General features: G+C 35.9%; 1 protein-coding gene across 1 annotated transcript in view; it reads left to right on the top strand.

Annotated features, from left to right (window-relative positions):
* cN-IIIB (cytosolic 5'-nucleotidase IIIB) overlaps positions 1-12,640 on the top strand; it is a 28,902-nt gene extending 16,262 nt beyond the window's left edge. The window contains exons 5-9 of the mRNA XM_089237050.1: positions 2,005-2,090; positions 4,921-5,010; positions 7,037-7,199; positions 8,394-8,594; positions 11,500-12,640. Of these exons, the coding sequence (XP_089093176.1) occupies positions 2,005-2,090; positions 4,921-5,010; positions 7,037-7,199; positions 8,394-8,594; positions 11,500-11,601 (642 nt within the window). The 3' untranslated portion in view covers positions 11,602-12,640. The remainder of the gene's footprint in view (positions 1-2,004; positions 2,091-4,920; positions 5,011-7,036; positions 7,200-8,393; positions 8,595-11,499) is intronic.
* The last annotated feature ends 1,349 nt before the right edge of the window (positions 12,641-13,989 follow it).

Here is a 13,989-nt window from a genome sequence, read left to right as displayed (position 1 = left end):
AGTGCTCATGAGAACGAAATCAGACATGGGTATCAAGCACTGTGGTAAGCAACAGGTCGAAGATGCCTGCTCCAAAGTATACTTTTGCTCAAATGTGGTCAGTACCATGTATTCAAACACACACCTGTGTTTTTAAACTCAACTTACAACTCACCCTTAAAAAGGGTGATTCAATAATGCGTGACTGAAACGCAGGGGAATCACATAAGACAACCTCCCACTGGAGAGTTGTGACATACACTTTTACACATTTCTCCCCAGAGAGAGGGAGAGAGACATAATAATAATAAGAAATACACAAGAAAAGAAAATTGAAAGTTGACATCAACTCCATCTTGTGTTGGGAGCAAGGGATATAAAAAGTTAGACATTTCCAAAATGCTTAAAGGATTTCTGAAAGCACATGCTGTCTTTTATCGTATAAGTAGGCTGGTAACTGGCACATTTCGGGAATAAATATCTTGAAACCCTATGTTTTGTTTGTGGAAAATGTCTTGAATGAATGTCCTGCAAAGACAGCTACATCTTGAAAATTTGAAAGTCTAGTCTTTTTTTCTATGGGATCCTATAACTATTGTTTGAATTTGAAAATCCTAATTGGTCTGATTTTTCAAAAATGTTGAAAGAGTAGCTGTAGATATGCCATACTTTAATGTTGTCACACATTGCTTTTATTTACTCCAGCATCAACTTCAGAAAATGATCTTAATTTTTTCTTCAATCAAAAACTGTTTCCTTTCGAGGCCACTCATTTGAAAACGGAAGAAATATGAAACATTCCTAAGCTTAGCATTGGTTTATTACAGATTTTATTTCTTTATGGCATACCGTATTGGTTAAAATTTCTTCCCACAAGCCATAGAAGAACAACCCTTCTTTCCCAACAGTTCAGCAAGTTAATTCTCTGAAACTGATTTTATACGGGATAATTTTTGGAATGTTCTGTACTCTTTTGTTGATTTACAGAAACTTTTTTTTGAATTTGTTATAACAGATTTTTCGTTTCATGATATCAGAATTCACAATACATTGTTCCTATGTAAAGTTATTTAAAGATTAGAAAAGTTTTCTTTACAACAAGATTTTCGCTTTAACTATTTGATAAAAAATGAAAACTGTATTTGATAAAAATTTACTGTACAACATATGATGACTTTGTTCAGACAAAATTTCAACATCTGCTCAACCAATATTTTATTCACTGTAATTTTTTATGCCTCATATTTCATTAAAACCATTGCATCAAAGTTTTTTTTTCGAATTCCAAAGGTATTTCTCAAGGCCGTAGCGAGGGGGGGACTGGTCCCCATTCCGAAATGTGAGAAAATGACCAAAAAAGGGGAAAAATGGCCAAATCTATTGTTCTATCACTTTGCTGCTGTGGTGATTGAGTGGTTATAGTGACGGACTCGCGATGCAAGAATCCGGGTTCGAAACCCACAGTGGTGGTCGGCTGAAGTTGGTTTTCTGTGGTTCCCAACTTCAAGGCGCGAATGCGAGCCGATCTCCCCGTTAAAAAGTCTCACCACAGAGAGCAACAGGCCTACAACGTTACGAATATTCAATCATTACACTTCACTCACAATTTGAAGTATAGATGGCAGCACTGAAATATCATACACAACATTAGCTACACACTCAGACTGTTAGGTGCACTCACACACTTTGTTCCAGACTCTGCCACGAAGCTGGGCCGGAAGAGATCTCGGCAACGGGATATGTCCGGTGGCAGAGACCCTGGCATTCATTCATTCATGTTCTATCACTTTGGTCCCCCCCACCAAAATGAAAGTGGTCCCCTCTCGAACGAAATTTCTGGCTACGGGCCTGGTATTTCTAAATCCTTTTTTCTTTTTTATTACCATTGGCTTTTCTTGTTACAAATTAGTGCATATGAGTTTATCAAAAATTGGTCGAATGGAAGGAAAAAATTTTTTTTCAATTTTGTGATTGAAGGTCTTAAAAAGTTTTAAATACACATAATTTTTTTTTTTATATGTATAGGCAAATATTTTATATGACTACTATCATCCAATTGAGGTTGATCCACATCTTAGCATCGAGGAGAAGCTGCCTTACATGAAGGAATGGTAAGTGTGGCATTCCCAATCAATACAAAAAGTGTGGTAGAGTTTTTACAGTGTCTTTTTTTTTTACCAGTTGGATTTTCAAGTGACCTTATCACGTTTGTATCAGTGCTGGACAAATTGTAAAATTCACCAGCCAAATTTCCGAAGAACCAAGCTTTTTTTTTTCTTGAGAAAAACTTTTCAAAATAATTTAGACACCAATGTCAATTTTTGGGTGTCTGTTGTGATGTAGCATGTGCAATTTGTCAACCCCTAGTTTATATGCAGTGCGTGTATATGCATGTATACAATCATAGTCGATCTATTAAACAGAATTTTCTTATTTTTAATCGTCTGCTCCTCAAATAATATTTTTTTATGTAATATTTGACTATAAAGTATCCAGCAAGTTCCATGTGCCAGGTGTGTATACACTATCTACCAATAAGTATTTGGACACCTATGCAAATGACGATATCTGCAGTCCTGAGATACGTCACGCCTTCCGCCGGTATATATCGTGTAGGAAACAACATAGGCATTAGTCGCATGCAAGATGCCGCGCAGTTCGGAGCTCTCTGATTTCGAGAAAGGTATAATTATCGGGTATCACAAAAATGACCGATCCTTAAGGGACATATCTAGCGAGCTGAAGTACCCAAAATCGACAGTTGCCTATGTGATTAAAAAGTGGAAGGTGAGCTGTGATTGCCGGAATTTGCCCCGAGTCGGCAGACCAACGAAACTTGGAGATAGAGACCGACGGGTGCTGTCCAGAGAAATTTGGAAGAACCGCACCCAACCGATGGCCCTCATCCGGGAGTATTGTTTCAATGAATACCATCCGTAAGGAAGCACATCTGATTGGTTTTCATGGTCGTGCTGCTGCCCATAAGCCTTTAATCACCAAGTCCAACCGCGTTGCTCGGTTAATGTGGTGCAAAGCACATCGAAATTGGACCGTAGATCAGTGGAAACGTATTCTGTGGAGTGACGAATCAAGGTTCACCCTCTACCGTTCGGATGGCAGGGTCTGGGTCTGCCGTCTGCCTGGAGAACGTCTCCTGCCAGAATGCATTGTGCCAACAGTCAAGTTCGGCGGAGGTGGAATTATGGCCTGGGGGTGTCTCCTGGTATGGACTAGGACCCTTGGTCCCCATTCATGGTAAGCTCAACGCCGATGCCTACTGCACTATTTTGGATGACAATGTGCTTCCTACGTTGTGGCAGTTTTACGAGGTGGACCCCTGTTACTTCCAGGACGACAATGCCAGCTGTCAAACCAAGGCTTGGTATGGTGCCAATGGGGTTCATCGAATGAACTGGCCTGCCCAGAGCCCAGACCTGAACCCTATCGAGAACCTCTGGGACGAGTTGGATCGCCGAATTAAGGGGTGCCTTACCCGTCCAAAATCGGTGAAGGAACTGACATGTCTTCTCCAAGCCGAGTGGAAGAAAATACCACTAGCCGTCACACAAGGACTTGTGGAAAGTATGCCCCGGAGGGTTCACGCTGTAATTGCCTCTCGTGGAGGCTCTACCAACTATTGATTTTGAATAAAGTTAGTTTTTCTTTTCTATCACAGGTGTCCAAATACTTATTGGTAGATAGTGTATACAGTAGACTATCTTATATCAATTTTTGAATTGCTGGTAATCAATTCTTTAATTTCTCTTCTACGTGTATATCAGTAAACACTTCTCCATTAACAATCCAGAAAAGTTCCAAGTTTTGATTGTCCAAGCCCCATTGATTATAAAAAATCCTGCGAGATGTGACATTTCCCCCCCCCCCCAAACAGAAAAGTGGCACTTTCCATATGAGATACATGTAGACCCAGGGTAGGGCTGTCTTAAGATTATCATTAGCCCCTGACCATGTTATTTTTCTGAGCAAATTTACATGCTTACTCCCAAAATTTTCAAACAGATCTCATTTTTGTGAGGCCTCTGGGTCGTGCCTGTGTGGGCATTAAGATGGCACTGATCCAGGGCAATATAGGAGCAGGTGTAGCTACACAAACGGCTGTCAAATTTCAAGTTCTTGTTTTTGATATATCAGGCTGCAGATTCATTGATGCCATAATTACGGGAAAACCACATCAAAATGAAGCTAACCTTTTTAAATATTTCAAATTTTCCTCGCAAGCTTTTCACTTTCAGAAAAATTTAAACAACAGTCTTGTAGAAACATTTTCAGAATCACCAAAAAAAGTCTTTGGGGGAAGATTTTTTAAACGTTTATTTAATGCATACAACTTACATTTTGTTCTGATACAAGAATTACCTCAACATTGCTTTCCAGAAAACTTTTAAAGAGATCACAAATACAAAAACCACGAATACGTGAAATCTGCAAATACTGAGGGCCGACTGTACTTATTAAAGACAAGTGTTTTCCTTGCTTTTCTTTTTTCAGAGAATATAAAGTTAGAAATATATATAAAATACTTAAAATAAATAAAATAATTATTTCCCTTATTAATTTTACTTTAATTCATATAGATTCAATGAAATTTTTTTATGGGGGCGCGGTAGCCCAGGTCGATAAAATACTCATCTAAAGCACCAAAGGATGTTTAGAGGTGTTACGAGTTCGATACCTGTTTCATCCTTGTCAGAAACTTTCCTGACACGGGTACAACAGAAACATGACCACGGGGAGTCCAACACCAAGGGATTAGTGCACCAACCTCTCAATGAGTATAGGAAAAAGGCTGCCATTCAGAATTGGCAATAAATTGTAGGTCATGGTCTAATTAGCCCTTGTATGCAGAAAATGACCATGGTGTGACAAAAAAAAAAATCAAAAGATCAACGATTTTTTTAATGCCAGTTTGTGTTTCCACAGGTATTTCAAGAGCAATAACCTCATTCTCAATTCTGGTATAAAGAAAGACAATATCGGAGAAATTGTTAGTCTGAGCACAATCATTCTTAGGTAAGTTTATTTATCAACATTCTCAAGGCAGTTCTGAAATTTTTAATCGATTTTTATAATTTTTGGCTTATGAAATGGATCTGCCATCAGTCAGACAAGATGTGTGTATCCGAATAAGGTGTAGTACTCTGATATTTTATTCATGTTGCAAGAGGTTGTATAGTTATTAAAATAAACTTAACTTTTTATTTTGACACCCTGTGCCAAAAAATCCAATCAGAGAAAGTTGTTGCTCTGTCTCTCCTGATGCCAAAAAAATCCACGTTTCTAAGTGCAATGCTTGCTGAAATATTTAAATTAAAAAATCAGAGGAAAAGTGAGGGAAAAAAACAACATACAAATTAACGAAAATGGTTTTTTTTCCCTTATTTATGGCATTTTCTCCCCAACTTCTCTCTGTTTTTTGAATTTAAATATTTCATCAAATATTTCTTCAGAATTTTTGGCCTCAGGTTAGTCAGGGACAACAACTTTTTATTTGGAGTTAGTTTTTGGGCACAGGTTGTCCATATAAAAAGTTAATTTTTTCAATTTAAGGGGTCATTCAAGTATTACGTCAGCATTGGAGGGTTCAGATTTGCTAAATTTTGATGACAAGGGGTGGAGAGGGAATTTAAAGGATGCTTGCGTCATCAACCACCCTTTATGAAAATATTAAATATTCTAATGCCATCTTTATTTTCCATCTTTTCTAGGAATGCCAAAAACAAGAAAAACCTTTTCCTAGTTTGTGAAACACCTGAACTAACATTCTTCCAGATAAGTCCTCTAAGTAGACCCCTCAAACCTTTTAAACACTAGAACTTTTAAAATAAAAAGAAGCGTGTAGAACTTAAAACGCAGTTTTTCATTACTTGGCACGCTTCATCTGGCTGTCGATATTGGCAGTAGTAGCCCCAAAAAGCTTACACATGCACACAAACGATTTCACACTCTAATTCAACAAAGTGTACCGATCATAGTTGTAGCGATCAAATGCCCAGAAAATATTCGGTGAAGGTGGCATCACAGACGTTTTCTGCAACATCCTGGATCTCACTATAAAAATATTCCTGGATTTTATATAGAGCAGTACAGAAGAAGACCAGAACTATTTTTCGAAAGCAGTTTCTCTAAAATCTTACTGAAGAGCTGCGTTCATCATACGTGTTGCCCTTGCACAAAAGGAAACATTTTACGCTCTTGATCATGTAACTGTTCGTGAGCGATCAAAATAATAATGATAGTAATAAATGAAAATAAATGAGTCTGATGGCAGGTAACAAAAATGTGAAAACAAAACTTAATTTTTGCATGGGTTGTGCAACTTCAACATGCGATGAATGTGCAATAATAATGAAAAAAAATTGCTCCAAACTCCTCATCATAAATTCCACTTATCAGTAAGAAATCAATACTTATTTGACAGAATCATATTATAGACTTTTTCATACTCAATTTGACATGCTTATTTTACATCTTTGTCGTATTATGGGATTACTGAAAAATGTTTTTGGACTGGATAGTGTAAATAATGTATACTAAATCTTATTTTCACTGAAATCAATTTTTAGCTAATTTTGAAGCCTATTTTATATTTAGAAACAAATATAGTTTTCCATTATGAATGTGCTATTAAACAACATTGAATAAGAGTAGGGAAGAAACCGAAAATAAATTCCTGTTTTCTCTATGAAACACCGTTCTTTCACAGTTTGACCCAGTCCGCAGTTCTAGGTATAGCCAAAGTGCCACGGTTCTAGTGTTAATACTGCTCCCTCAAAAATGACTAAAAAATATGCTAATATAATACTTGAATGACCCCTAATAACATGTTGCAACATGAATGGCATATCTGAGTACATCATTTGAATATTTTTCTAATTTGAAGTATGCTTCTATGATCAGTAGTTTACCAGTAAAATGTCATGCGCCCTGTTACTTGTGCATCTTGTATATATACACATGTGTATAATCTAATTGTTTTTAATCAAATGTGTGTTATGTGATATTTTCTTTCTCACTGTTTTTCCCTTGACTTTTATAGGGATAGATGTAATGAAACCTTTCAGTTGTTGTATAACAGCAATGTTCCGTTTCTGATAGTTTCAGCTGGTATGGGGGACATTATAAAGGAAGTCCTCAAGCAGCAGCAGTTATTGTATCCTAATGTCAAAATTGTTGCCAACTTCATGCAGTTTAATGAAGAGGTCTGTGTTAGCACATTCATTTTAGTTCCATTATTTGTGGTATTACAAATTTAGGTTTCAATTGATACTAGCTATTATTATTTTCTTTTTATACCTGCAGGAAAGAAAAAGACCACTTTAAAAAAAGAAAGTTTTTCATAGGAATTTAAAACACATTTTTAAATATACAGAAAATAAAAACTCCTAATGCATTTTGACACATAGTGGGTGTGGTCTTCAGAGGAAACATACATAATCACTGATCAAGCTGTCTGAAGATCCCACTTGGGTTGAATAGCAAATCTTCAATCTCGGTTGCTCAGTGGAAAAAAGTATGCTCACCTCAAACATTGTGGTCAGAATTAAGCTGAGAGCCTGCTTGTAATTCTAATGCAATGCCCTAATTAGCCACTTGTGAAATGGAGCTACCCAATTGGTTTAATCAAATGTTCTTAAAATTCCCAGCTGTTAATGAACCTATGATAAGCCATGGCATTGTGATTGGTGGTAGTTTTCTATCTAAATCAGCTGTGAGCTTTGTGAAAATCTTTCATTTTCAGTCGCTCTCACTTCCTCTGAAATTTGACTCTAAGACCCTCTTGCCAGCAATGAACGGTGATGGTCTATTTTTGCGTTTTTGATTCTCAACACAGTGAGCGTGCTCATTTAATCATGTTTTTATGGGTCTGATTATCTGTCCTGTATAACAAAGAGTGCAATCACCACATGGAATGTTATATATGTCCCATTGTTTATTCTGTGATATATCATCTTTGGGGGGCTTGGAATTCAAGATTTTAGTAGGCATATCTCTATGGTTGAAGATCTATCTTTTTGAGAATCTGTTTAATCTTTAGTGAGACTGTAGAATCCTACCCAGGGCCGGATTAACCCATATGAAGACCTTCAAGTGTTTTTGGTGCCCCCCCCCCCCTACAGTCCGTCCATTCCCGTGTAAATTGGTAAAAAGCAGATATTTTTAAGTTGGGGGGGGGGGCTATTCGTTATCTACCTACAGACAGCTGACTGTACACATTGATTAGTCAGATCATTCATTGTTATTTCAAAATTTTTTCTATTTATGTAATCTGTTTCAACTGAATTATACTTTTATCAATCTCAAAATATATTCAAAGTTCCCTAATTTTTTATTCTCACTTTATTTTATTTATATATATTAATATTATATTATTTTATTTATATATATATATATAGCAAAAACTTATGGGATTCAAAGGCGAGTTCATCCTGCCCTTCAACAAAAGCAGAAGTTCTCTCCAGAACAGTGAGTATTTTGAGCATATCAAAGCCAGGAATAACGTGCTCCTGTTAGGAGACTCTCTCGGTGATATAGACATGAAGGAAGGCATAAAAGATGCAAATTGCATTCTCAAGATAGGATTTCTCAACTCCAAAGTAGGTTTTTTTATATTTTTTTTCTGATACACTTTGCAACTTCATATCTAATATAGGGTGCAAACTTGCACAATAATTAAGTTTTAAATCATTATGTGTGTATGTCTTTGGGGGAATAAAAGCTATTAGATAATGAGAACATCTTTTTGATTAGAAACTTTTTTTTCAAATTATTCATAGGTCTTAAATGTAGTGCAACTTTAAGATCAAGTAAAAAAAACAATTGGAAATTCAAGGTGGACAAAAATTCCTTGACTACATTTTAGAAATTAATAAAAAATCAACCAATTAACATTAAAAAAAAGGTGTGGTTTACACCAAAATATTTATCAAGGTATCAAAATTTCTTTGAAGAAATGAAAAAAAATTCAAAATTTCCACAGATGGTGCCGCATCATAAAAAACTTGACATAAACACAAAAATACATGGCACAAACAGATCACAATTACACAGTAATCTCTCATACACCCCTCTCCTTCATACGCTTCTCTCAGTTATGAGAGGATTTTTGCATTTCCAGCCATAGAATATGTGAAAGTAATGCTATTTCTTTTTCATTTGTACGACTTTCATTTATAACACTTTTTTTCATTTATGCAACTCATTTTGCAATATATCTCTTTGTTATGAACCACTGAAAATTTCAGTTCCCTCTCCCTCCCCCCGAAATTCGAGTCTGAAAAGATTATCAATGAAGAAGCTATTGCATGTTACTTTTGTGCCAAAAAGAGTACACGTATTCTTTTCTTTTCTTGAGCTCTATGGCTGTTTATAGCTTATTTGATATCAATCTGCATGGGTTCCCTTCAGGAGTTCTTTTGCACTCCATACTCGTCACTGTGACAGGAGTGTCCATCATCACTCTGTTTGGTAGGGCTTTGTATTAATAAACCATACCACTTCACGAGTCTGAAAGGGCTAGTTGAATTGATGTGATGGCAGAAATGTGATACCATAGTAGAAATAAAAGATTGCTACCAACAGCATTTGTTTTAGAAAGGGGTGACACATTTTCATTTTTGCTATATCATCTTTGGCTTGGAATTCAAGTTTTTAGTAGGCATATCTCTATGGTTGACAGATGCATCTTTTTGAGAATCGGTTTAATCTTTAGTGAGACTATAGAATTCTACACAGGGCTGGATTAACCCATTTTGAGTTTTTATACTCATTCCATCCTGCATTAGCTTTGCTATGTTTCAAAATGGATAAGCAAAAGGGGTTCTTGATTTCATTCAAAATCAATGCAATAAAAAAGTTGAAAGAAATATCTTCGACATCCAAAAGAAGTCGATGACAGATCATTTTAACAATCCTGAATCAATACTAAAAGAAATTTCCAAAAATAGTGACACAATCATGATGGTGAATGAATTGCCACAGACATTACGAATTGAAAACTTTTCTGCATCATATGGATGGATTGAAAAAATGTTAAAAACGGCATAGATTATTTATCAACTCTTATCATGAGCGGTGAAAGTGCAATCAGTGAACAGGTGTGGAACTAGTGGAAATGTCATTTGCCAAATTTCATTAAAAACTGCTGACCGAAAGACATTTTTAACAGCAACGAGGCAGGATAACCCCTGTGTATACCTCCTAACTAAATCATTGCCTGTCCCTGTCTCAATTAAGAGATATAAACAGATGATCAAAGACATGGACTGTGCTGAAAACTCACTTATGTATACCGAAATTTTAATGTAGGTCTACTTGTGTTACATCGTGTGAAAAAGTGAATTTTTCTTGAATATCACTTATACACTTCTCTCACTCATGCATTGTTTTTCCTCGTTCCCTTACCCCGATGCATAAGGGAGAAATCACTGTAATATTTATTACGATTTGTGTTACATAAAACTATCATGTTTCAATATGATCACTCAGATGTAATCTGAACTCGAAAGGGTGCTCATATTGAAATATGGTAGTTTTATATAACACAGTACTGTTTGGATTACATTTTGTGAGTTATGTCCCGTTTTTTGTGATGCAACCCCCATCTGTACTGAAAGTTTTGAACTTTTATTTTTATTTCATTAAAAAAAACTTGATTCCTTGATAAAAATTTTGATGCATACCACACTTTTTTATGTTAATTGGTTGATTTTTTTAAACGGTTTTAAAAATGCTTCTAGGATCTATGTACTGCCCACTCTGTATTTTATATTGACCAACAAACAGCGATTTTATGTCCAAATTAATATAAAAATTATTTAATTTATACTAAGCGAGTTCGTCTTAACAAGATTCAAGTGTATTGCATTCATTTTGCAAAGGGCCAAAGCAAATTTACGGTTCCCATTGTCCACCCTCCTCCCATCCTAAAAAGTAATTTCTCTTGACCACTCCTTCCCCAAACTTTGTTATACCTCCAGATTTGCTGTAGCCCATTTAGCCCCCCCCCCCCCATAAATATGCCACTGGATGTTCAGCCTAGTAAGGGACTAATCTCTTTATTCAATTATCCATCAAAAGTTTTCTAACAAGCAGAGAACTTTGATATTAATCTCCATATCAGAAATTTTTATTCGGGCAAGTCTTATTCTTATAAGCATATGGTATTTGTTTATCAGTTACCTGATTAAGAGCCGTATTCACAGACATGGTTTAAACTGTAGTCACAATTTTTGGATAAGAGATCAACATAGATTGGTTAAAAACTTAAATTTGACCACTCTGCGTCGATCTGTTATCAAAAAATTATGACTATAGTTTAAACCATGTCTGTGAATACCGCCCTAAGTGAGGTAGGTCTACTGTATGTTCTTGTAATCAATGTGTTCATAAAATTTAAAGGTGTATAAGAAACAGTTCTCTGATGCCGATCCATGTCAGTGTCTGGTTTTTATTTTTGTTTTAGTATTTTAATTGAATATGTTTTTCCTTATTTTATTTCAGATTGACGAGAATTTACCAAAGTTCATGAAAGCTTATGACATTGTTCTGACTGATGATCAAACAATGGACATTCCCAATGAAATCCTTAGGCATGTTCTGTAATGTTTGTTGGAATGTTTTATATGTGGAAAAATCATATTTATATTCGTCATTTTGAATTTCAAAGATTATTATCCTAGAGGCTGTTTATTATAAAGATAGGTCTGATTTTTCTCAAAAGTTTTTGTGATTGGGCAATGCCGTTGAGAAGAAAAACAATTCATTCAAAGCAGAAAAATTGTATTTTTATTCATATGTGTATGCGGTAAAGTAGTTTTGAAGTGTATGGGGGGGATGCAAAAAATATGGTAATTTTTGACTGAATCAAAATATTTTTTTGTGATAAGAGAGTGTGTGGCTTTCCCCTCCCCCCATTTACGAGCTTTTTCACAGGTTGCGAAATTCTGTTCATATTTTTGGAAAATTTTTATGTGTGAGTTTGACAATTAGGGTATTTTTCCTCTTTTTGCGTGAGTTTGTTGTTGTTTTTTCTTTTCCCTTTCTCTGATAGTTTCACTAGTTACTTAACATGTGATTTTATGTTTTCACACACAGTGTTTGCTATCCTTTTTTTTTTACTTTGAAATACGTAGATATAGAAATTAATTTTCCTGGATGATTGTTTCCATGGTTATGATGTAACATTTGTGAGAACAGGTTCGCATTTTGTTATTTCTGATAAAACGAGTAACAACTGGGAATCTGAATGTTCTTGATCATATTCCATCAGAGCCACCATCTAGGCCAAACGCAGAGCTGTCTTACTGCATGGGGCCTACCTGGGCATGACTTGCGGGCCACAGATACATGGGGCCTCTCTGTGATGAGATCTGGTATCATTTTTGGGAATAAATATGAAAATTTATATCTGGAAGTAGCAGCTACATATATATAAGTATAAGGGGTGGGGCCATATATGATGCTGTGGAGATAGCTCTGTCTAAAGGCTGCTACAAAAGACTGGTAATATGAAGCTGACCATCTTTTTTGTTTAAACTGAGACTTGCGACAAACCAAATTTGTATCTATGTTGTGCCAAATAGTTAGTTTATTTTGTTGACGCTTTTTACAAAATAAATGACTGTGTTAGTGCAATATCTGATGTGAGATTTCCTCTTTATTTCAAATCATACACACATCAGTGTTTCTGGACCTGACGATCAGTAAAATGTCTTAAACAGTTTGGTGGGGCAATAACTCGGAGAATGTGGGTTTAATTTTTGTTTTGAATATCATTAGTATGTGTGACAAACAGTTGAATAATTTTATTTTCATCAAATTATCAAGTCTGCTATAGACCACAAATTAAAAAACGCTGATTCACGGCATAACAAAACCAGACATAGCCCCGGCTCTGTCTTGGAATGTAATCTTGTTACCTTGTAAGAAAAGTGTGCTGATAGCGCATGGTGATTGCAGGTGGTTATCCTCCTAAATACAAACGTGTTCTCGTGATAGTTGCACTTATTTTGGTTATATTACACATCCCCATATTTTTTGTGAGCATATCTTTTCAGCCACCTTGTTAGGCTTTTTGCCTGCTGTGGTCTTTGTATTTGTATAAATGGTGGCCAATGCTGCATGACTGGTGATCAGGTAAAAACTAGACTTGACTGGTATACAACTTAAAATGAGATAGACTCGATGGGCGTTATGATGCCAATACATATAATGCATGTATTATACAGGGTGTCCTGTAAATCCTAATGCTGCCTTTATTGCATCAACCGTTCATCGTAGAGGTATGTTCTAATTTAAAAAATTCTTGAAATCAGGAATCTCTATACCAGTTTCGAGAGTGAAAATAAGGTGTATCATAAAATATAAAATGAAGTTTTTATACGATCCCCTGTCCTCTAACCTTAAATTAGGAAGTTGTTGCCTTGTCTCTCCTTAGACCAGTGGTTCCCAAACTTTTTTAGCTCATGCCCCACCAAAGCATCTCTGAAATCCTGATTCCCCTGTACTTTTGTCACGGATAACCCCCCCTCCCTCCGGCCGGAGAAACTTCACAAGGTTCCATAACAAGTTTTTTTCAAATTTAAAAACCTTTTTTTTTTTGCTTTGCCTCTTTTACTTGTAAAACCACGGGTATTTGCCTTTGCCCCACTCCCATTTCTGTCTACTTTTACTTAGTCAAAAGCAGTGTTTCTTAATAAGGAGTCCTCGGAGAGACTTCAGGGGATCTGTGAGCTTGAATGAGAAAACAATCAACTCATTTTTTTTACATTGCTACACAAGGGATATTATTTGGAAAGGAGTTCGGGCTTTCATTTTATTGGCACTGGACGGGGGAGTCCACAGACTTTATCTTTCACAAATTTTCCAAACACAAAAAATTTAGAACCTTCAGTCAAACCCCTTCCACTAAAAGAGAAAAATAAAAGAAATAAGTCATTAACAAATTGTTGTTGGGAAAGAAAAGCGTGAATGAGGGAAAGAAGCGTCCGT

The sequence above is a fragment of the Pholcus phalangioides genome, unplaced genomic scaffold, assembly GCF_987345545.1.
Source record: "Pholcus phalangioides strain wild (caught in Gottingen) unplaced genomic scaffold, Ppha-v1.0 ptg000009l_1, whole genome shotgun sequence".
In the NCBI taxonomy this organism is placed as follows: Eukaryota; Metazoa; Arthropoda; class Arachnida; order Araneae; family Pholcidae; genus Pholcus; species Pholcus phalangioides.
Note: the sequence above shows the minus strand (reverse complement) of the source record. Positions and strands in the feature narration are given on the sequence as shown.